General features: G+C 36.6%; 1 protein-coding gene across 4 annotated transcripts in view; it reads right to left on the bottom strand.

The window, feature by feature from the left end:
- The window catches only part of PEX1 (peroxisomal biogenesis factor 1), a 73102-nt gene that overhangs the window by 2629 nt on the left and 45438 nt on the right, over positions 1–25035 (bottom strand). For 2 of the 4 annotated variants that reach the window (XM_029233385.1, XM_029233384.1), the window contains exons 18-23: positions 23493–23635; positions 23307–23410; positions 22340–22516; positions 21015–21245; positions 19803–19997; positions 19408–19538 (exon numbers count right to left, since the gene is read on the bottom strand). In XM_029233385.1, the coding sequence (XP_029089218.1) occupies positions 19408–19538; positions 19803–19997; positions 21015–21245; positions 22340–22516; positions 23307–23410; positions 23493–23635 (981 nt within the window). Of the gene's footprint in view, positions 1–19407; positions 19539–19802; positions 19998–20973; positions 21246–22339; positions 22517–23306; positions 23411–23492; positions 23636–25035 lie in introns of those variants that run through there. The other 2 variants (XM_029233386.1, XR_003795219.1) reach the window with 2 other exon arrangements.

Raw genomic sequence — 25035 nt, 5'->3', positions numbered from 1 at the left:
CTGGCTTAACCAGAGAGAAGCCAGCCAGAAGATGCAAGTATCAGCTTGTAACTGGTGGGCAGCCAAATAGACTCAGGATCTGAGACATGAAGTGACAAGCAGCATGTTTTTTTTTTTATATATAGATCTTTATTGGAGTATAACTGCTTCACAATACTGTTAGTTTTTCTATTGTATAACAAAGTGAATCAGCCATATGCATACATATGTCCCCATATATCCTCCCTCTTGCGTCTCCCTCCCACCCTCCCTATCCCACCCCTCTAGGTGTTCACAAAGCACCCAGCTGATCTCCCTGTGCTATGCAGCTGCTTCCCACTAGCTATTTTACATTCGAAAGTGTATATATGTCCATGCTGCTCTCTCACTTCGTCCCAGCTTCCCCCTCCCCACCCCATGTCCTCAAGTCCATTCTCTATGTCTACGTCTTTATTCCTGCCCTGCCACTAGGTTCATCAGTACATTTTTTCTTTTTTAGATTCCATATATATGCACTGGCATACGGTATTTTTCTCTTTCTGACTTACTTCACTCTGTATGACAGTCTCCAGGTCCATCCACCTCACTACAAATAACTCAATTTCATTTCTTTTTATGGTTGAGTAATATTCCATTGTATATATGTGCCATATCTTCTTTATCCATTCATCTGTTGATGGACACTTAGGTTGCTTCCATGTCCTGGCTATCGTAAATAGTGCAACAAGCAGCATTCTCTTTGTCCAACTGTGCCAGTTCTTTGGAAGTTTGTCTTAAAGTGTCCCAGCCCATAAGGGGACTTTGTTGTCTCAACCTTCATTGTCTTTTTAGTGCTGGAAAAGTCCCATTCCAGTAACGCCTGCCCAGTGTCAGAGATGAGCAGGTCTGCGACTAGAGGAATCACGCATTCTGGTGGGAATTCCGTTTTCACTATACCATTCTTACTACCTGTGACAATGAAGGTTTTTGCTTTCTTTGGCTAATTCTGGGAGTAAATTTTGTGGATCTTGTGAAAGCTACATCTTTTGCACTCTTTTGGGACACTTCTTGTGTTCGTGGTTAAGCCATAAAGAGGCTTATGGGTTTGAGTCACCATTAAGATTAATATAAGACCATATTTGTCAGTGGCCAGAGAATGGATCCTTTGAATTGGAAAAACTTCTGTTTTTGAGAAAGAAAGTGAGTGAGCTCTCATGCTAAACAACTGCATTTCCAGCAACAACTGTCTTTCCATCAACCGATGGAAAGACAAAATTATAAAGATGACACAAAGGAGTACAACAGCCAGCCTTGGGGACTCCCTTAACAGGAAGAACAGAAATTAGACTCAAAAGAAAAATTAAAGTCCACATTCCATGTAAATCCCCCTTCTCAAAATCTGGCCCTGTCTACCTGTTTTAACTTCCCTTTCCTTACAAGATTTACAGAGAGCACTCTGGCCTGACTTCCAGGCAAGGGGTATACAGCTTACTTGTGTAGATGCTAAAAGCCAGGAAGTGAATTTAGGAGAATCACCCAGGATGGGTGGTAAGGCTAGCACTGCTGTCCTTTACAGCTCCCCTGACTTTCCAGGGCCCTGTAATCAGGCTCTGCCACCTTCGGGCCTTGCTATGTAGCATCCTTTGTGTATGTAGCCTGGACCGCCACTGCAAAGAATTCAGGTCGCATGGATGGGAGCAGATCCAGTAAATCATAAAGACCTTTTACCTGCACTTTCAGAACGTCCTACCGAATTTAAAGGAGTTAGAAAGATTAGTGGTTTTCTAGAACCCTACTCACAGGGACCCTGACTGGCTGCTAGGGGGTATTCTGCCCACCTATGATTACAGTGCAGCCATCAGACAAGCCAGATGGCACCCGGGGAAAACCCCCCTCACAGGGTAAACAGATGACCAGAATTTCTTTCAGGTTCTTCTACAAATAATCAGGAAGTGGATCAGCTAGCTCAAGGGCAATGTTCAGGGGCTGAGAGAAGCAATAGTAGAGGCTTTTCCCCCTAAGGGGAATTGATCTAAGGTTGAATTATACATGCAGAAAAAAGGAAAGCATCTGAAGTCCTCTGAATGCTTTATCCAAAAATTTTAAAGGCATACTGCATTAAACCCTGAAGCTTCAGAACATAGGAATCTTTTCTTTAAAAAAGTTTATTGAAGTATAGTGGATTTACAATGTTGTAATAATTTCTTCTGTACAGCAAAATGACTCAGTTATACATATATATATTCATTTTCATATTCTTTTCTATTACTGTTTGTCACAAAATATTGAATATAGTTCCCTGTGCTATACAGTAGGACCTTGTTTATCCATCCTATATAAAATAGTTTGCCTCTGCTAATCGCAAGCTCCCATCCCTTCTCTCCTCTACCCCGCCTTCCTCTTGGCAATGACAGTTCTGTTCTCTATTATCTGTGAGTCTGTTTCTGTTTTGTAGATATGTTTATTTTGATTTGTATCGTATTTTATTTTATTTTATTTATTTTTGCGGTACACGGGCCTCTCACTGTTGTGGCCTCTCACGTTGCGGAGCACAGGCTCCGGACGCGCAGGCTTAGCGGCCATGGCTCACGGGCCCAGCCTCTCCGCGGCATGTGGGACCCTCCCGGACCGGGGCACGAACCCGTGTCCCCTGCATCGGCAGGCAGACTCTCAACTACTGCGCCACCAGGGAAGCCCGATTTGTATCGTATTTTAGATGCCACATATAAGTGCTATCATATGGTATTTGTCTTTCTCTTTCTGACTTCGCTTAGTGTTATAATTTCTAGGTCCATCCATGTTGCTGCAAATGGCATTATTTCATTCTTTTTTATGGCTAAGTAATATATTCCATTGTATTTATATACCACAACTTCTTTATCCATTCATCTGTCAATGAACATTTAGGTTGTTTCCATGTCTTGGCTATTGTAAATAGTGCTACTGTGAACATAGGGGTGCATGTAGCTTTTCAAATTATAGTTTTGTCCAGGTATATGCCCAGGAGTGGGATTGCTGGATGTGGCAACTCTATATTTAGTTTTCTGAAGAACCTCCATATTGTCTTCCATAGTGGCTGCACCAATTTAAATTCCCAGCAACAGTTGTAAAAGGGTTCCCTTTTCTCCACACCCTCTCCAGCATTTGCTATTTGTAGACTTTTTAATGATGGCCATTCTGACTGCTGTGAGGTGGTACCTCTTTGTAGTTTTGTAATTAATGACATTGAGCATCTTTTCATGTGCCTATTGGCCATCTGTATGTCTTCTTTGCAGTAATGTCTATTTAGGTCTGCCCATTTTTCGATTGGGTTGTTTTTCTGTTATTGAGTTCTATGAGCTATTTGTATATTTTAGATACTAACCCCTTGTCTGTCACATCATTTGCAAATATTTTCTCCCATTCCATAGGTTGTGTTTTTGTTTTGTTTATGATTTCCTTTGCTGTGCAAAAGCTTGTAATTTTGATTAGGTCCCATTTGTTTATTTTTGTTTTTATTTCTATTGCCTTGGGAGACTGACCTAAGAAAATATTGCTACAATTTATGTAGTAATATTTTATGTCAGAGAATGTTTTCCTGTGCTCTCTTCTAGGAGTTTTATGGTGTCATGTCTGATGTTTAAGTCTTTAAGCCATTTCGAGTTTATTTTTGTGCATGGTGTGAGGGAGTGTTCTAACTTCATTGATTTACATGCAGCTGTCCAACTTTCCCAGCACCATTTGCTGAAGACACTGTCTTTTTTCTGTTTTATAGTCTTGCCTCCTTTGTCAAAGATTAATTGACCATAGGTGTCTGGGTTTTTTCTGAGCTTTCTATTCTGTTCCATTGATCCATATGTCTGTTTCTGTGGCAGTACCACACTGTTTTGATTACTGTAGCTTTGTAGTATTGTCTGAAGTCTGGGAGGGTTATACATCCTGCCTTGTTCTTTTTCCTCAGGATTGCTTTGGCAATTTAATGGTTCCACATAAATTTCAGGATTATCTGTTCTAGTTCCGTGACAAATGTCATGGGTAATTTGATAGGGATCACATTAAATCTGTAGATTGCTTTGGGTAGTGTTGCCATTTTAACAATATTCATTTTTCCAATCCAAGAGAGTGGGATATCTTTCCATTTCTTTGAGTCCTCTTTAATTTCCTTTACTAATGTTTTATAGTTCTCAGTATATGTCTTTCATCTACTTGGTCAGGTTTATTTCTAAGTATTTTACTTTTTGATGTGATTTTAAAAGGGATTGTTTATTTACATCCCTTTTCTGATATTTCATTGTTAGTGTAAAGAAATGCAACCAATTTCTGTATGTTAATTTTGTATTCTGCTACTTCGCTGAATTTGTTTATCAGTCCTAGTAGTTTTTGTCTGGAGTCTTTAGCGTTTTCTGTATATAGTACCATGTAACCTGTATATAATTTTACAGCTTCCCGACCAATTTGAATACCTTTTATTTTTCTTGTTTGATTGCTGTGGCCAGGACTTACAGTACTACTATGTTGAAGAGAAGTGAGAGTGGGCCTTAAGACGTTCCAGATTTCAGCAGGAAGGCTTTCAGCTTTTCACTGTTGAGTATTATATTGGCTTTGGGTTTGTCATAAGTAGCTTTTATTATGATGAGATATGTTCCCACTATACCCACTTTCTTATGGGTTTTTATCATGAATGGACATTGAATTTTATCAAATGTTATCAGATTTTTTATTCATCTATTGAGATAATCATGTAGTTTCTGTCCTTTTGTTGATGTGGTATATCACAATGACTGATTTGCATATGCTGAACCATCCTTGTGACCCTGGGATGAATCCAAATTGGTTGTGGTGTATGACGTTTTTTATGTGTTGTTGGATTTGGTTTGCTAATGTTTTGTTGAGAATTTCTGTGTCTATATTCATCAAACATATTGGCCTGTAATTTTCTTTTTTGGTTATGTCTTTGTCTGGTTTTGGTATCAGGGTGATGGTGGTTTCATAGAGTGTCTTTAGGAGTGTTCCTTCCTCTTAAATCTTTTGGAAGAGTTTGAGAAAGATCGGTATAAGTTCTCTGCATGTTTGGTACAATTCCCCAGTGAAGCCATCTGATCCTGGACTCTTGTTTGTAGGAAGGTTTTTTTTTTTATTATTATTATTACATATTCTATTTCATTTCTAGTGACTGGTCTGCTCAAGTTATCTGTTTCTTCTTGATTCAGTTTTGGTGTGCTGTATGTTTCTAAAAATTTGTCCATTTCTTATAGGTTGTCATGTTTGTTGGCATATAATTGTTCATAGTGTTCTCTTATTTTTTTTTTTTTTTTGTATTTCTGTGGTATCAGCTGTGATTTGTTCTCTTTCATTTCTTATTTTGTTTATTTGGGTCGTCTCTCTTTTCTTCTTGGTAAGCCTGGACAGAGGTTTGTCAATTTTGTTTACGCTTTCAAAGAACCAGCTCTTGGTCTTACTGATTTTTTTCTATTGTTTTTTAAAATCTCCATTTTATTTATTTCCCCTCTTATCTTTACTATCTCCTTCCTTCTGATGACTTTAGGTTTTGTTTGTTCTTTTTCTAATTCTTTTAGGTGGTGGGTTAAGTTGTTTATGTGAGATTTTTCTTGTTTCTTGCCTTTTGGGAGGTCTGAGGTCTTCTGCCAGCATTCAGTAGGTGTTCTATAGGAACAGTTCCACATGTAGATGTATTTCTGATGTATCTGTGGGGAGGTAGGTGATCTCCGCATCTTACTCTTTAGCCATCTTGAAGCTGCCACCTCTCGTTTCTTAAAGAAGCCTGTATCGCTAAGAACTTCCCTCTAAGAACTGCTTTTGCTGCATCCCACTGGTTTTGTATGGTTGTGTTTTCTTGTCATTTGCCTCAAAGTATCTAATTTCTTCTTTGATTTCATTGTTGACCCATTGGTTTTTAGTAGCATATTGTTTATTCTGCATGTAATTTTTTTTTGTTTCTTTTTCTGTGGTTGACTTCTCGTTTCATGCCATTATGATCAGAAAAGACGCTTGAAGTAATTTCTGTATTCTTAAATTTGTTGAGACTTGTTTTGTGCCCCAGTATGTGGTCATCCCTAGAGAATATTCTGTGTGCATTTGAAAAGAATGTGTATTTTGGGTTTTTTTTTTATGTCCTGAAGATATCAACTAAGTCTAAATGTTCTATTCTATCATTTAGGGTCTCTGCTCCTTTACTGATATTTTGTCTCAAAAATCTGTCCACTGACATGAGTGGGGTACTAAAGCCGCCTACTATTACTCTGTTCCTGTCAGTTTCTCCCTTTATATCTGTTAGTGTTTGTTTTATGTATTTGGGTGCTCCTATATTAGGTGCATATAGGTTGACAAGCGTAATATCCTCTCCTTGTATTGATCTTTTTATCATTAGTGTCCTTCCTTCTTTCTTTATAGCCTTTTTTTTTTTTTTTTATAGCCTTGTTTTAAAGTCCATTTTGTCTGATGTGAGTATTGCAAACCGTTTCCTTGTCATTTCTGTTTGCGTGAAATAACTTTTTCCATCCCCTTTCATTTGTATCATTTTTCTTAGATGCCACATAAAAGCAATATAATATTTGTCTTTCTGTCTTCACTCAGTATGACAATCTCTAGGTCCATCCATGTTGTTGCAATGCCATTATTTCATTTTTTATGGCTGAGTAATATTCCATTGTATATACGTAACACTTCTTTATCCATCTGTCGATGGACATTTAGGTTGTTTCCATGTCTTGGCTATTGTAAATAGTGCTGCAATGGACATTGGGGTGCAGGTGCTCTTTCAGACCATGTTTTTCTCCAGATATATGCCCAGTAGTGGGATTACTGGGTCCTATGGTAGTTTTATTTATAGTTTGTTAAGGAACCTCCATACTGTTCTCCATAGTGGCTGTATCAATTTACATTCCCACCAACAGTGTGAGAGGGTTCCCTTTTCTCCACACACTCTCCAGCATTTGTTTGTAGATTTGCTGATGATAGCCATTTTGACTGGTGTTAGGTGATATCTCATTGTAGTTTTGATTTGCATTTCTGTAATAATTAGCGACGTTGAACATCTTTTCATGTGCCTCTTGGCCATCTCTTTGTCTTCACTGGAGAAATGTCTATTTAGGTCTTCTGCCCACTTTTTGATTGTTGTTTGTTTTGATGATATTAAGCCATATGAGCTGTTAGTAAATTTTGGAGACTAATTCCTTGTTGGTCCCATTCTGTGGGTTGTCTTTTCATTTTGCTTATGGTTTCCTTTGCTTTGCAAAAGCTTTTGAGTTTAATTAGGTCCCACTTGTTTATTTTTGTTTTTATTTCCATTACTCTGGGAGACAGACTGAAAAAGATATTGCAGTGATTTATGTCAGAGTGTTTTCTGCCTATGTTTTCCTCTAAGAGATTTATAGTGTCTGGTCTTACATTTAGGTCTTTAATCCATTTTGAGTTTACTTTTGTGTATGGTGTTAGGGAGTGCTCTAATTTCATTCTTTTACATGTAGCTGTCCAGTTTTCCCAGCACCATTTATTGAAGAGGCTGTCTTTCCTCCACCGTATAGTCTTGCCCCCTTTATAGTAGATTAATTGACCATAGGTGCATGGGTTTATTTCTGGGCTTTCTATCCTGTTCTGTTGATCTATATGTCTGTTTTAGTGCCAGTACCAAAATGTTTTGATGATTGTAGCTTTGTAGCAGAGTCTGAAGTCAGGGAGCCTGATTCTTCCAGCTTCATTTTTCTTAAGATTGCTTTGGTTATTCGGGGTCCTTTGTACCTCTGTACAAATTTTACGACTTTTTGTTCTAGTTCTGAGAAAAAAGGCATCGGTAGTTTGATAGGGATTGCATTGAATCTGTAGATTGCCTTGGGTAGTAGAACGGTCATTTTGACAATATTGATTCTTCCAATCCAAGAATATGGTATATCTTCCCATCTGTTTGCTTCATCTTTGACTTCTTTCGTCAGTGTCTTATAGTTTTCAGAGTAAAGGTCTTTTGTCTCCTTAGGTAGTTTTATTTCTAGGTATTTTATTCTTTTTGATGCGATGGTAAATGGGATTGTTTAACAACAAAAGATCAGAAATTCAATAGAGTATAGAAATGCAATATAGGGACTTCCCTGGTGGCGCAGTGGTTAAGAATCTGCCTGATAGTGCAGGGGACACGGGTTCAATCCTTGGTTCAGGAAATCCCACATGCCGCGGAGCAATGAAGCCCATGAACCACAACTACTGAGCCTGCGTGCTAGAGCCTGCGAGCCACAACTACTGAAGCCCATGCACCTAGAGCCTGTGCTCCGCAACAAGAGAAGCCACTGCAATAAGAAGCCCGCACACCGCAACAAAGAGTAGCCCCTGCTTGCCGCAATTAGAGAAAGCCAGCACACAGCAACAGAGACCCAACACAGCCATAAATAAAAAAATACATGCATACATACAAAAAAAATAAAAGAATCTGTCTTACGATGCAGGGGACACTATTTCAATTCCTGGTTGGGGAACTAAGATCCCACATGCCACAGGGCAACTAACCCATGTGCCACAACTTGAGAGCTCATGTGCCACAACTACAGAGCCTGTGCACCATAACAGCCCACGCACCACAACTAGAGGGAAGACTGTGCACTGCAATGAAAGATCCCATGTGCCACAACTAAGACCTGACACAGCCAAATAAATAAATATAAAAAAAAAAATTGTAGTCACCCTTCTATTTAAAATTTTAAAAAAAGGAAATGCAACAGATTTCTGTGTATTAATTTTGTAACCTGCAAATTTACCAAATTCACTGATGGGCTCTAGTAGTTTTCTGGTAGTGCCTTTAGGATTTTCTATGTATAGTATCATGTCATCAACAGTGACATTTTTACTTGTTCTTTTCCAATTTGGATTCCTTTTCTTTTTCTTCGCTGGTTGCTGTATATAGGACTTCCAAAACTATGTTGAATAGAAGCAGTGAGAGTGGACATCCTTGTCTTGTTCCTGATCTTAGAGGAAATGCTTTCAGCTTTTCACTGTTGAGTATGATGTTTTGCTGTGGGTTTGTCATATATGGCCTTCATTATGTTGAGGTATGTTCCCTCTGTGCCCACTTTCTGTAGAGTTTTTATCATAAATGGGTGTTGAATTTTGTCAAAAGCTTTTTCTGCATCTACTGAGATGATCACATGGTTTTTACCTTTCAATGTGTTAATGTGGTGTATTACAGTGATTGATTTGCGGATATTGAAAAATCCTTGCACCCCTGGGATAAATCCCATTTGCTCATGGTGTGTCCTTTTAATGTATTGTTGGATTTGCTTGCTAATATTTTGTTGAGGATTTTTGTGTCTATGTTCATCAGCGATACTGGTCTGTAATTTTTTTTGTGGTCTCTGTATGGTTTTGGTATCAGGGTGATGGTGGCCTCATAGAATGAGTTTGAGAGTTTTCCTTCCTTTGCAATCTTTTGGAACAGTTTCAGAAGGATAGGTGTTAACTTCTCTCTAAATGATTGATAGAATTCGCCTGTGAGGCCATCTGGTCCTGGACTTTCGCTTGTTTGGAGTTTTTTAATCACAGTTTCAATTTCATGACTTGTGATTGGTCTGTTTAGATTTTCCATTTCTTCCTGTTTCAGTCTTGGGAGATTGTACCTTTCTAAGAATTTGTCCATTTCTTCCAGTTTGTCCATTTTATTGGCATACAGTTCCTTGTAGTAGTCTCTCATGATCCTTTGTATTTCTGTGTCCATTGTAACTTCTCCTTTTTCATTTCTAATTTTATTGATTTGAGTCCTCTTCTTTTTTTCTTGATGAGTCTGGCTAAAGGTTTATCAATTTTGTTTATATTTTCAAAGAACCAGCTTTTAGTTTCATTGATCTTTCCTATTGTTTTCTTTCTATTTCATTTATTTCTGCTCTGATCTTTTATGATTTCTTTCCTTCTACTAACTTCAGGTTTTGTTTGTTCTTCTTTCTCTAGTTGCTTTAGGTGTAAGGTTAGGTTGTTTGTGATTTTTTGGTTTCCTGAGGTAAGACTGTATCGCTATAAACTTCCATCTTAGAACTGCCTTTGCTGCATCCCATAGGTTTCGGGACATTGTGCTTTTGTCTGTAGGTATTTTTTGATTTCCTCTTTGATTTCTTCAGTGATCCATTGGTTGTTCATAGCATATTGTTTAGCCTCCACATGTTTTTTACATTCTACATTACACTTTCTTGTAATTGACTTCTAATCTCATAGTATCGTGGTCTGAAAAGATGCTTGATATGATTTCAACTTTCTTAAATTTACAGAGGTTCACTTTGTGGCCCAGCATGTGGTCACTCCTGGAGAATGTTCCACGTGCACATGAGAAAAATGTGTATTCTGCTACTACTGAATGGAATGGTCTATAAGTATCAATTAAGTCCATCTGGTCTCATGTGTCATTTAAGGCCTGTGTTTCCTTATTGATTTTGTGTCTGGATGATCTGTCCATTGATGAAAGTGGGTTGTTAAAGTTCCCCACTATTACTGTGTTATTGTCAATTTCTCTCTTTATGGCTTTTAGTATTTGCCTTATATACTGAGGTGCTCCTACACTGGGTGCATGTATGTTTACAATTGTTATATCTTTTTGGATTGACCCCTTGATCATTATGTCCTTCTTTGTCTCTTGTAACAGTCTTTATTTCATAGTTTATTTTGTTTGATATTAGTATTGCTGCTCCAGCTTTCTTTTGATTTCCATTTGCATGGAATACCTTTTTCCATTCCCTCACTTTCAGTCTGTATGTGTCCCTAGGGCTGAAGTGGGTCTCTTGTAGACAGCATATATACGGGTTTTGGTTTTGTATCCATTCAGTCAGTCTATGTCTTTTGGTTCAAGCATTTAATCCATTTACATTTAAGGCAATGAAAGATATGTATGTTCCTATTGCCACTGTCTTGTTTTGGTTTGGTTTTCTATGTCTTTTTTCTTCCCTTCCTCTTTTGTTCTCTTGTGGTTTGATAACCATCTTTAGTGTTGTGTTTGGGTTGCTTTCTTTTTTGTGTGTGTATCTATTGTAGTTTTGGGGTTTGCTGTTCCCATGAGGTTTTGATATAGCAATATATATATGCACAAGGTTGTTTTACGTTGCTGGTCTCTTTCCCGCCTAGAGAAGTTTCTCTGTCAAATCTGAATGAGAGCCTTGCTTGGTAGAATGTTCTTGGTTGCAGGTTCTTCCCTTTCTTCACTTTAAATATATCGTGTCACTCCCTTCTGGCCTGCAGTTTCTGCTGAGAAATCAGCTGATAACCTTACGGGAGTTCCCTTGTATGCTATTTGTCATTTTTCCCTTGTTGCTTTTAATAGTTTTTCTTTCTCTTTAATTTTTGTCAATTTGATTACTATGTGTCTTGGCATGTTCCTCCTTAGGTTTATACTGCCTGGGACTCTCTGTGCTTCCTGGACCTGGATAACTTATCTTTCCCATGTTAGGGAATTTTTCAGCTATTGTCTCTTCAAATATTTTCTCAGGTCCTTTCTCTCTTCTCCTTCTGGGACCCCTATAATGCTAATGTTGGTGCCTTTAATGTTGTCCCAGAGGTCTCTTTGGCTGTCTTAATTTCTTTTCATTCTTTATTCTGCTCTTTGGCAGTGATTTGCACCGTTCTGTCTTCCAGGTAACTTATCCATTCTTCTGTCTCATTTATTCTGCTATTGATTCCATCTAGTATATTTTTCATTTCAGTTATTATATTGTTCATCTTTGTTTGTTCTTCTAGGTCTTTGTTAAACATTTCTTGTACCTCCTCGATCCTTGCCTCCATTCTTTTTCCGAGATCTTGGATCATCTTCACTGTTATTATTCTGAATTCCTTTTCCGGTAGGTTGGCTATCTTCAGTTCACTTTGTTCTTCTGGGGTTACATCTTGTTCCTTCATCTGGGACATACTCCTCTTCCATCTGATTTTGACTAACTCCCTGTGACTGTGGTTTCTGTTCCACAGGCTGCAGGATTTTAGTTCTTCTGCTGTCTGCCCTCTGGTGGTTGAGGCTGTCTAAGAGGTTTGTGCAGGCTTCCTGATGGGAGGGGCTGGTTCCTGCCCCTTGGTGAGTGGGACTGGGTTTTGTCCCTCTGGTGGGTAGGGCTGTGCTCAGGGAGACTTTAATAAGCCCCTTGTCTGCTGACGGGTGGGGCTGTGTTCCCACCCTGTTGGTTGTTTGGCCTGAGGCATCCCAGCAGTGGAGCCTACAGGCTGTTATGGTGGGGCTAACAGTGGCCTCTGGGAGGGCTCAGACCAATGAGTACTTCCCAGAACTGCTGCTGCCAGTGTCTTTGTTCCCTCAGTGAGCCACAGCTGCCCCCCACCTCTGCAGGAGATCCTCCAATACTAGCAGGTAGGTCTGGCCCAGTCACTAAAAAAAGTAGGTCACTACTTTTTTTCCTGAGTCCTGGTACACACAAGACTGTGTGTGCCCTCCAAGAGTGGAGTGAGTTTCCCCCAGTCCTGTGGTAATCCTATGATCAAACCCTGCTGGCCTTCAAACCCAGATTCTCTGGGGACTCCTCCTCCTGTTGCCAGACTCCCATGCTAGGAAGCCTGACATGGGGCTCAAAACATTCACTCCTGTGGGATAACTTCTTGGAATAACTGTTTTCCAGTTTGTGGGTCACGCACTCATCAGGTATGGGATTTGATTTTATTGCAGTTGCACCCTTCCCACTGTCTCACTGTGGCTTCTTTGTCTCTGGATGTAGGGTATCTTTTTCAGTAAGTTCCAGCGTTTTTTTGTCAATGGTCGTTCACCAGTTGGTTGTGACTTTTGGTGTTTTCGTAGGAAGAGGGTGAGCTCACATCCTTCTACTTCATTGTCTTGAGCTAATCCTCCATCCCCTTACTTTCAATTCATGTGTGTCCTTTGCCCTAAAGTAGGTCTCTTGTAGGCAGCATGTTGTAGGCTCTTATAGTAATCTTTTGATTTCCATCATAATTAAAAATCCTCATGTAGTTGGATAGGTGGGTCAGCCCCTTGATTGCATTCAGGCTGCAACCCAGTTCTTTGAGGAAGTAAAACAGACTGTCCTTATTTTACAAATTGGAGTCTGCAAAACCAGAAATGTGGCTCTAGAAACAATTCAAAAGTTCATCTCACTTTACCAATCCCCAGACCTCCCCTATTCATTTCAAAATGCTTGCAGATACTGTAAAAGATCAGGATGTTAGAAGAGAACTGTTCTAAAAAGATAGATAGGAAATTTTAAATAGTAGTAACCCTACACTTCTGATAATAAAGAAATATACCTTAAAACTCCTAGGAAAAGGAAACAATCAGCAAAACAAAGAGATAACCTACTGACTGGGAGAAAATATTTGCAAATGATATGACCAATAAGGGATTGATATCCAAAATATATAAAGTGTTCATACAAGTCAATATCAAAAAAACAACCTGAGTAAAAAATGGGCAGAGGATCTGAATAGACATTTTTCCAAAGAAGACATACAGATGGCCAACAGACACAAGATAATCAACATCTCTAATTATCAGAGAAATGCAAATCAAAACCACATTGAGGTACCACCTCACACCTGTCAGAATGGCTATCATCAAAAAGATTATAAATAACAAATAATGGCAAGGATGTGGAGAAAAGGGGACTGTCCTACAGTATTGGTATAAATGAATGTTTGTGCAACCACTATAGATAACAGTATGCAACCCAGCAATCCCACTACTGGGCATATACCCTGAGAAAACCATAATTCAAAGAGTCATGTACCACAATGTTCACTGCAGCTCTATTTACAATAGCCAGGACATGGAAGCAACCTAAATGTCCATCAACAGATGACTGGATAAAGATGTGGCACATATATACAATGGAATATTACTCAGCCATAAAAAGAAACAAAATTGAGTTATTTGTCGTGAGGTGGCTGGACCTAGAGTCTGTCATACAGAGTGAAGTCAGAAAGAGAAAAACAAATAGCATATGCTAACACATATATATGGAATCTAAAAAAAAAAATGGTTCTGAAGAACCTAGGGGCAGGACAGGAATAAAGACACAGATGTAGAGAATGAACTTGAGGACATAGGGAGGGGGAAGGGTAAGCTGGGACGAAGTGAGAGAATGGCATGGACATATATACACTACCAAATGTAAAATAGCTAGCTAGTGGGAAGCAGCCACATAGCACACGGAGATCAGCTCAGTGCTTTATGTCCACCTAGAGGGGTCAGATAGGGAGGGAGACACAAGAGGGAGGAGATATGGGGATATATGTATATGTATAGCTGATTCACTTTGTTATACAGCAGAAACTAATACACCATTGTAAAGCAATTATACTCCAATAAAGATGTTTAAAAAAAAACAAAACAAAATGGAGGTGCCTCAAAAAACTAAAATTATAGAACTACCTTAAGATCCAGCAATTCCACTCCTGGGTATATATCCAAGGAAAACAAACAGTAATTCAAAAAGATAACATGCATCCTAATGTTCAAAGCAGCATTATTTAGAATTGCCAAGTTATGGAAGCAACATTGTCAATCAACGAACAACTGGCTTAAGAAGATGTAGTATGTATACACAGTGGACTGCTAAAGAAGAATGAAATACTGCCATTTGCCACAACATAGATGGACCTAGAGAATATTATGCTCAGTGAAGTAAGTCAGAAAAGACAAATACTCTGTTATCACTTATTTTGGAATCTAAAAAATAAAACAAATGAATGTACGAAACAAAACAGTAATGGACTCACAGATATAGAGAACAAACTAGTGGTTACCAGTCGATAGAGGGAAGGAGGGAGGAGCAAGGCAGGAGCTGGGGATTAAGAGGTACAAAGCAACAAGGATAGATTGTACAGCACAGGGAAATACAGCCATTACTTTGTAATTTTAAATGGAGTATAATCTATAAATATTGAATCACTATGTTGTACGCCTAAAGCTAATTTAATACTGTAAATCAACTATACTTAAAAAAAAAAAAAAACTCCTATGAGAAAACTTGCATTCTTCCTCTGTCCCTTGAAGATGTAAATCTTATCATGTCTTTGAAATGTAAACACCCAGGAGATAGCTAAGGTACTGCCTATAATCACCTGAGACTGGGGGAAAAAAAAGGAGTTGAGGGGAAGAGGCTTTTAGAAAATAGACTGCTATAAAAACTTCCATGGCTAAAATTTTGGGATGGAAGCTACAGGGTCTGTTTGTCTGTGTGTGTTTATGTTACGTCTATGGATATGTTATGTATATGTGATACTTTTCTACCTCTGGATGAATATTGCCAAAATTAATTTGTAAAAAGATTTAATTGGCTTAAAGAAAAACGGACTCATCAAATTTAATATTTCTAAACTCTCAGAAACATACTACAAACCAATCCAAATTCTTCTCAAGTTTATGTGATCTGGGATAATTTTCAGTAAATAAAAGCTAGTTTAAGTATGTGTCTGTTACAAAATTTGCCATGGTGGCTGTTTTAATGTCTCATGAAATTTTCATAAGTAATCTAAATATGATTGTTTAAAACTTAACTAGTTCTTAAGTGAACTTCTCAACAATAATTAAGTTTTATGATATGTCTACTTAAATAGTTTCCAGAATCTCTTTGGTAACTTATACCCTTAGAGTTTTGGTAAGTGATGAAATTTCTTTGGCTATCTTGATCATTTCTAAATAAAATACTGAAACATTAATTATTGAACATTTATTTACTTTTGGCTTCTTACTACATAGGAACTAAAAATACTTGGATGTATAAATAAATGTGTCCTATTCTAGAATGAAGAATTGTACTGTTAAAGTGTATTCTTTTAGAAATTATGAAATGTATGCATTAATTTGCTAGTCTACAGAATGCTGGTGTACAGTTCACAATTACTAGAAATTAAGGTTTAAGTGTTAAGAATTCTAATTTATATAATTAAAACTGAGAAATAATAAGGAAAACAACTGTATGCAACTCTATTCTGATTGATTCAGAATAGGAAAGCGAATAAAGGACAAACTAAATGGGTATGGAACACTGGAGAGAGACTTTTACTTTGTCAAGCTGGCTAAAATGGAAGGAAATTATTATAAGGGTTCTAAAAAGTAAGTTTTAGTTTTATAAAGTACACTACTGATATTAAAACTTCTCTTTCAGGACAAAATTTTTTTGGACTATTGGTCTGCTATTGATAAGACTGTGAAAGGTTTTTCTTTACCTTTTAAGTAGTCTGCCTAGAAAACAAAGAAAAATAACTTCCTATGCCTCATGTCTGACTGCTTAAGAAAATGCTCTTCTCTAAGGTGCTTTTTGTTGTTTGTTTTACAATTATGTAACTTTCTGTATTTGCCTGCAAAGTCTTTAATTGTTGCTTTGGTTAAGTGAATAGTATTGTTTAACAGTGACCTATGATAGTATGGTGTTTTAAAACCAAATATTTTTGACAAATCTCTCCAAAATCAAAGTCTAAATAAGGCTTTTTGACCTTTAACTCTGGCATTTTCCAGAGGGCCCCTGGAACGTCTCATAAGATTTGTTCTCTCTCTCCGCTTATAAAAAGAGAGATATAAATTAGGATTACTTGATATATTAAATTACATGGGAAACACTGAAATAATACTAAAAGTTATATTTATATGGATATGTTATTATATGGATGTTATTAATGTCTTATAGAAACTATAAAATTCCTAAATATCTGATATGTAATATTATCAACCATAATTCCAGTTGTCTTAAAATACTGTGTCATAGAAATAACCAAATTTCCTTATCAAATGCATTATAATGAAGTTTCATCAGATCTTTAACCATGGACATTTTTAAGTCTCTTGTCGTTTATCGTTATTGTAAAAGTGTTCCTGCAAAAGTGCTTCACCTTCAATGAGACTCATGGAAAGGACTCTAACAAGAACAGGTTTCTGATAATTTTCAATTTATACCACTGAATTAGGTAAGAATTTGCAGAACTCTAATGGGGAAACTGATGGCTTCATAAAACTAACAAAAGATCCGTAAAAATTAACTACATGGGACTGAATGAACTACTGAGGATCATTATAATTTTTATGACTTTGTTTGAAACATTGCTATGTTTTGTTTTTCCAGATTTAAGGAAACCTTGTTCTTTTCTCTTAAGCTATCAGTAATTTGGTAAAATATACCTTTGTGAACAAAGATGAAACATGTTTTTCTCCTACCTGATCCCTCCAGAATTCAGAAACTGAGTATTCTTATTTTCATGGATACAGTTATTTCCATAAGTCCAATAAGAATCCTTTCTCCTCATAACAGGACACAATTGGAAACCCTGGTTATATCCTCAAGGCTTTGACTGGAATGTCTTATTTGAGAATGTGCATAGAACAGAAAAACTAGACAGTTTTAAGGAACTAAGGTTGATTTTATGGAGCCAATAAACCTCCTTGGAAAACCAGCCTGGTATCTTGCTTACAGAGTTCCCAGTAACCTTACCAGGTGAGTAAGGAAGGTTATTTCCTGGCAAGTACAAGGACTTCAGGCTATTTTGGGGACCTCTAAAAGAGAAATTAACCCAAATACAGTTGACCCTTCAACAACACAGGGGTTAGAGGTGCCAACCCCACCCCTCTAACCCCCTCTAAACACAGTCAAAAATCTGCATATTTATAGTCAGCCCTCTGTACCCACAGTTCTGCCTCCACAGATTCAACCAGCCATGGATTGTGTAGTACTGTAGTGTATGTTTATTGAAAATCTGTATAAGTGGACCCACGCAGTTCAAGTCCATGTTGTTCAAGGGTCAACAGTACATAGCTATTGCAAGCGAAATCTGATGGTAAGTCCTTGGCTCAGCTTCCTAGCCTCAAGAGGCTTTTAAAAGGTCAATCTGAGATTCCTTATGAAAATTTCCAGGAAAGGAGATTTAAAAGCATCTATATGGTCCATTACTGTTCTTGTCGAACTTATGTAAATAATCAGGCCAAGTTTAGTGCAACTAGAATGAAAATAGTTTAGTCTTACCATGGTTATCTTTGTTAAGTCTTACCATGGTTATCTTTGTTAGAAATGGGGGTCACTGTAGAGAGAGAAATCATGTTTCAGTAATACACCTTTGTGGATATCAGATTCTAGTGCTGTTAATTGTCTTTGACGTTTGCGTTTCTACCTGTAAGCTAGACTGGATCCTGAATTATTCTAGTTTCCACCCCAAACTGCCATGTGGATTATTTTGACTTAAAGGGAATCAAGACCTAGCAGACTTGAGAAAAGCTTTTTACCTGTCCCTTAACTGCCTTAAAAGAATTTAGATACGGGGCCTGCACCAGAATGAGCTATTATCAGAGATAACTTTTTTAATCTCAAAAGACTTATCTGCATGACAGGACAAATGTCTGATTACCAAACACCTGTTCTTCCCATTTTCCTGTGAATTACCCTCCTCCCCTTTGAAGTCCAGGCCCTTATCTCTGTCCTTAGCTCAGGACAGTATATAAGCCTCAACTGCCTGACTGACTTTAGTCTACTATTTTTATGCAGATCCTGAATGTACAAAATTAGTTTTTCTCCTGTTAATCCATCTTATGTCAATTTAATTATTAGACCAACCAAAGAATCTAGAAGGGAAGGGAAAATTTTTCTACCCTTTCAGTGTACACATACATGTGCATGCATACCCCAGAATATAGCAAAATTCAACAAGAAAGTTGTAACTTCTAAAGACCAGGAATACATTTCTTTTTTTCCCCCATTTTAACTTTCTTTAAATTGAGATATAATTGACATATAAGGTTATATTAGTTTTAGGTGTACAACATAGTGATTTGATATATGTATATATTGTGAAAGAATTACCACAATAAGTATAGATATCATCCATCATCAACTCAGTTACATTGCTTTTTCTTGTGAAAAGAATTTTTAAGATATATTCTCTTAGTAACTTGCAAATATATACTACAGTATTGTTAACTGTAGTCATCATGCTGTACATTACAGAGGAATGCATTTCTTGAATTAAGTTGAATCATTGACCTAGAATGATTCCCAGTCTATGGGTCTCAGACTCCAAAGTTACTAGTGAGACAACTGCAAGCCTATAAATTCAAATGTATATTAAACACGGTCTACAAGTGAATAAATGTGAATGTATTTAAATGGTCTTTAATTATTGAGATTAATAAAATATAAATTATTTTGAAAACAAAAGTTATATTTTCATAATTTTTGGAAACTGTATAGTGGAATCATTTTGGGCTTTTGATTTTCCTTTATTTTCTTTGATGCTTTTAAAATTAAGCCAAGTCATTAACCAATTCATCTGATTATATTTGAATTATTTATAATGAAAATTCATTTATAATGAAAATTCATTTTTGACTTCTATATTCCTGAAGTTTTGGGGTATTTAAACGCATGGCTACTAAGCAAATGTTTTGAATTGCTTTTAAATATTCAAAGTATTATTTGTGATTTTAAAAGAACTTTAAAAGTTTGAATAACTGTCACCTGTAATAATAGCTATACTTCTGGATCAGAATCTTTTACTTACAGCTCAGCAAAGTTCTTCCAGTCATCTTCACTGATGGATGGCCTTGTGTGACTGAGCGCAGTCATTAAATGTGACTGACTAATAGCCAGACTGGTTCTGATGGGGCCTGGTTGGTTAAGGGCATCATCCTCCTTAAATAAAAAAGACAAAAGTTAACTTAGAGACATGATGGAAAAGGAAGTCCAAGTGTTATTTCTTTTTGCCAGTTTTCTTAGCAGACTATACATTCCCTTTCTCATAAGATTACTAAAAATTGTTAGCACATCATCATTTGACTGATTGATGTGTTTCAGTCCCTTGTTTATAAAGAGAGCTCAATCAAAAAAATACATATCAAAAAGGAAAAACAATTTTTAAAAAGTTTTACAATTATAATGAAGAGGAAAAAGCCATACTCCAATTTGGCTTTGGTATCTGCCTTTGATAATACTGATATCTGCCCGCAGTTGATCTCTTTGTTCCTGTGTGAGCTCTTGATAACCCTCTGGTGAGGCTGTTCTGAAGACTGGGGGTCGTGAGGACTGATCTTTCCCAGGAACTCCAGGAAAATCCCGAGTCATGGAGCTTGGTGCTGACAGGCATTGTGAGCTCTTCGTTGTTAAGCATAATAATGAGAGAAGGAAGGGAGAAGGGGAGAGAGGAAGGGAGGGAAAAAGAGCAAAGGAGAAAAAAATTATTTATCAAAGATAGAATTATGAACTTTAAGCAATAAAACTTTAACATGGGTAAGCTTACATTTTAATTAACTGAAATTAAGCAAGTTTAAAATACGTTTCATATTCTATAAAGGTTCATCTATACCTATGTTGTTGAACCACCACAGTGAAAACTGCCAATCATACAAGGTTTTTATAATGCTTTGTTATTAAATCCACCACAAATGCCCTAATGATAGGGTATATACTAAGGTTCTGGGACATTTCTACATGTAAGTTAAGAAACAGAAAACAAAGACTAGAATTAAAACAGCTTACTATTCTTGAGAATAAAAATGGGTTATGTTTATATTTTTTAAAACATAATAAAGGAAATTTACCCCCAAATTACTAAATATTTGTAAAAATGTTAACCACTAAAGCAACAGTGAACCACTGTTAATTTTTTGAGATATGTGTCAAATGCTATTTTAGTTTAGAAAAACAATTATATTGCCCAAATTTAATCTAAACATTTTCCTTGTTGAAACATTACTACTACTAAGTTTTTCACTGTCCTTATATTTTCCACCAGAAGTATTACCAATAGATAACATTTGGTTGTTAGAATTTTTGACATTATTGTACCAAACTTCTCATTATCCTCAACTGTTCTACAATAACAGAATTTAAGTTTAATACAAAATGAATCTGCTACTAAAGATGTTTTAAAGCCACTAATGAAGGAAGAAAAACCTGAAAGAAACCAAAGGGTAATCACAACCACTGGCTACTTCGGCTCCCCTTACTGCCAGCTCTGTCTTAACATGGAGTGAAAATGATTAGTGTAAGAAAAGACTGTTTTACTGAAGGACAAACCAACCAGAAAGAACATGTGGGGCTAGTTAGGACATAAATTACACCAACATACAGCTGTCTATTTCAGAATTGTACAGTGACTGCACAAGGTACCAAATCAGAAGAGGTTCCGTTTCCAAGTTCTGATTCATAAGAGCTTCCAAAGTAGAGCCGATACATATTGAATTTTGATTCATCTGGAAGCACCTCAGACATCTCTAGAGAAACAAGGGACTGCTCTAAGCCACATTCTCCATCTCCAGCTGAATCATCAGAGCCACTGCTGTGGTTAAGAAAAACCATTGAAGACAGACTCAGGTCACTATCAGAGCTGGAACCTCCATCCTAAAACACACAAAAGGACAACCAGTTGTAAAGCTCTAAATAGTCCACAATTCAAAAATAAACCACACAGAGACAGCATTCTAATAGACCAGTACAAGGAAACTTGAGGCATTTTTTTTTTTACAAAAGCTCTTATTGATTCTCTAATGGTTCTGAGTCACATCGCAAAATTTTAACTATTAAAATAAGGAAAGACCATATGGAATGTGTAGATAACTTGCCAACCATCTCCCCCAAAACTAACAAAGCTAGGACTAAGACCTCGATTTTATTTTCATGTCTCTTTCAATTCACATTTTTCTACTCTGAAATGATAAAGCACTCTATAACATGGCTGATTCATCATTATAGAGTAGTTCACTTGTAAACACCTTTTTTCCCCTTTCATTAGCAGAAAAAAAACTTCAATGGCTTGCCAAAATAAACAGCAAAAACTTGGCAGTATCTAAATTTAGTCCCTGCAAGAATCTCCAACAAAATATAGCAGAGGGGAGTATACAGTTGAAAACCCTTCCCAGAAAATATATGGTAAAGTCCATAATGTGGCAGAGATCAAATTATTTTCTGCCAAAATTAAAGTATTATCCTTAGAGAAAAAAACTGATTCTAGGGCTGGAGAACAGATAAGATAAACCTAGAACATCTTGTTGTATAGGGAAGTAAGTAAGTGATCAAAGGATGAAGAGGACATATCAAAAGGACACAGAAGCCATCCAAAAGGGGCTCCTATTGGCCATATCTGGGACAATCTGAGTTTCAAAATAACTATCTGATGATCTTTTTTAAAAGTAAAAAACAAATTTAAAATCTCAATATAATTCTTACCTCAATTCAAAGAATACCCTTCCACACACCAACATATTTTGCCGATAGTAAGGTAATGTTAGAGAAACAGACACCAAACTCTTCATATAATTACAAGTTCTCTGCAAAGCCAATATTCCAATTATGGTACACTCGACTAAAGGTAAATTTCTATACAGTTAACTAAAATTGTTAAAAAGTAGGAATTTCTTTTAAGGTTGAAATTTTGACACTGAACTGCTCATATCACTCATAAGACACCATAGTAACGATCTCCTCATATAACTCACCTGCAGCCCACAGGACAGCAGCCTTCCATGTAAGGCCTCTAACTGGGCATTGTAAAGTAAAGCTTTCAGATCAGCTCCCGTAAAGGATTTGGTTACTGATGCCACGTTCTGAAGGTCCACATCATCTGCCAGAGGTAGAGAGTCACTGAGAACGTTTAAAATTTCAAGACGTGACACCTGAAGGGAGAAAAACTAATTGATTTAACAAATAAAATTGAATATGTTATTTTAAACTGTGTCTCTTAGGATTTTTCTTATAAATTCACTTCATATATCTTATAAGCTTTACAAATAAGTTGAGGAATGTACCAGTAGGCTACATCTATCTTCCTTGGAACTTTTTCCCTAACAGAAGGAACATAGGAAAATGAATGAAAATCAACATTCTTAACTATTTAGTGTAAATCATTTCTAATTCAGACAGTGCTTATTTTCTAGATTTGGGCAAATGAGCCAAGAAAGTGTTTTGAAAAGAAAAAATAACTGCTACATGTGATATATAGACATTTTATACCTTTAACTATTCATCTGTCTATTTCTTCTTTTACTCATTCATTTCTAAATTTGGGAAAAAGAGCTCCATCAACATAGGACTAGGAAAAAGTCATATCTCTATGTAACATGCATAGATGCTTCCTACTCCTATGCTTGATTCAGTATCAGTCTTTTGTCTGGATAATGAGGTGTGTGATCTTTGAACACAGGGAACATGGACATGCAATATTTGTTTTTCCAATTGGCCAACACTGAAAGAGTATAACGTTTTCAGACTTGCATGGAATGGCTGGGCCAAAAAAAGGCTTTGCATCTAATTCAGAATCTTTTCATGCTGTAAGAAAGCACTGACTAAGGCCTTTGCTGAAAGCTGGTCTTCTAAGGATGACTTCTATTACCTGGCAGAAGTAAAGTTCACAAGGAAAGAGTATAGCATTTGTTGGATTTTGGACTCAAAACATGAAATTGTCACCTGATCAGGAGGAGGACAGTATACACATTTATCTAGTCGGCCAGGCCTGAGCAGGGCAGGGTCAATCAAGTCAGGGCGACTAGTGGCAGCCAATACATAAACACCTGGGGGGGGAAATAAAAATCCTTTACTAAATCCTGGTGCAATTTTGTTATAAGAAGATATTTCTGTATTTACAATTATTACCCTGTAAGCCTTCTACTCCATCCAACTGAGTCAGCAACTGGTTAACTACACGATCTGTAACTCCTGTATTATCGTGGCCTCGTCGAGGTGCAATAGATTCAAATTCATCAAAGAAAAGGATGCAGGGCTTTGCAGCCTGTGCTCTGGGGAAACAAACAGTATTTCCTATCTGAATAGGGCTTCAGAGTTTGCAAAGTAATTTCACATATATATCTATATCTGTATACACATACACACATATATATATATTTATGTATTTATTTAATTCTTCACAACAAACCCTTAAGGAAGGCAAGGCATATGTAATTATCCTTGTTTTCAGTAAACCAGGTCTTAGAAAGGTCAGGGAAGACAAATGCCTTCTGGACAGAGACTAAAACAAAAACCAGTCTTACTCAATGAGTGAAATGCTTCTTTGATTCTTATTACAAGTAAACTCTTTTTAATATGCTTATTGGCCACCGGCACTTCTTTTGTGCAATGTCTCTTCATGTCTTTTGTCCATTACATTTTGGCGAGCTTAGTACTTTTATTTTGTAAGGCTCTCTATAAAATATATTTTAGTTATATATATTACATTTTTTTCTAACTTGAACTTTGACATATAGTTTTATTAATTTATTAACTAATTTTGTTTTCATTAAAAAGAAGGTAACATAAGTTCCATCTCTGGTAAAATGATGGACTAGATGTCTAAAGAATTGCCCCTAATACAAAATATCTGTCATGGTGACGGAAAAAACCCAACAAATATCTTAGTAAATACATGGCAAGTAAGATAAATCTGGGGCCAACAACACACTGGATTACCTGTGCCTTGAACGTTTGGCAAAACTCTCTTAAAAAACCAACTAGGTCTGATGTTTGATTTATGCAAGGATTTTTAACTAGCGCCCATTGTTTTCCTACCTCTACAAGACTATTCAGATTTTGTTTCTTCCTTGCTTGACTTTGGTCAAATATATTTTGTCTATGTTACCCAAGTTTCAAAAACACTGGCATAAAGTTTATAATATTATTTCACAATATTCCCTTATTATCTTTTACATTTCTGGTATATCTTTAGTCTTGCCTCCTCCCCTTTATCCCTAATGTTGTTTATTCATGCTTGCTTTCTTCTTGATCAGTCTTGCTGGAGATCAACTGTATCAGGTTTACAAAACATATTTGGGTTTGTGAACTTCTCTACTGAATTGTTTTCTATTTCACTAATTTCTGTTCTTTATTATTTCCCTCTTTATTTTCATTTATATCTGTCTTTTTCTAATTTCATGAGATGGATACCTAGTGATTAACTTTCAGTCTTTTTTTCTTTTCTAAAAATTAAAAGCTATATTTTCCTTGAAATAAGTTTTGCAGTATCTCACAATTTTAATAAACAGCATTTTCCTTATTAGTGCTCATTATTTTCCATTAGATCTCTTCTTTCACTTATGATTTATTTAGTTTTTAAAAAAATATCTACATGTATGGGGGGGCTTATCCTTTTCTTGATTATTTTAACTTGTGTTTTCAGAAAATGGAGTCTGTATGATACTATTTC

This window comes from Monodon monoceros, unplaced genomic scaffold (genome assembly GCF_005190385.1).
Source record: "Monodon monoceros isolate NGI ecotype Baffin Bay Population unplaced genomic scaffold, NGI_Narwhal_1 Super_Scaffold_2, whole genome shotgun sequence".
Classification (NCBI taxonomy): Eukaryota; Metazoa; Chordata; class Mammalia; order Artiodactyla; family Monodontidae; genus Monodon; species Monodon monoceros.
Note: the sequence above shows the minus strand (reverse complement) of the source record. Positions and strands in the feature narration are given on the sequence as shown.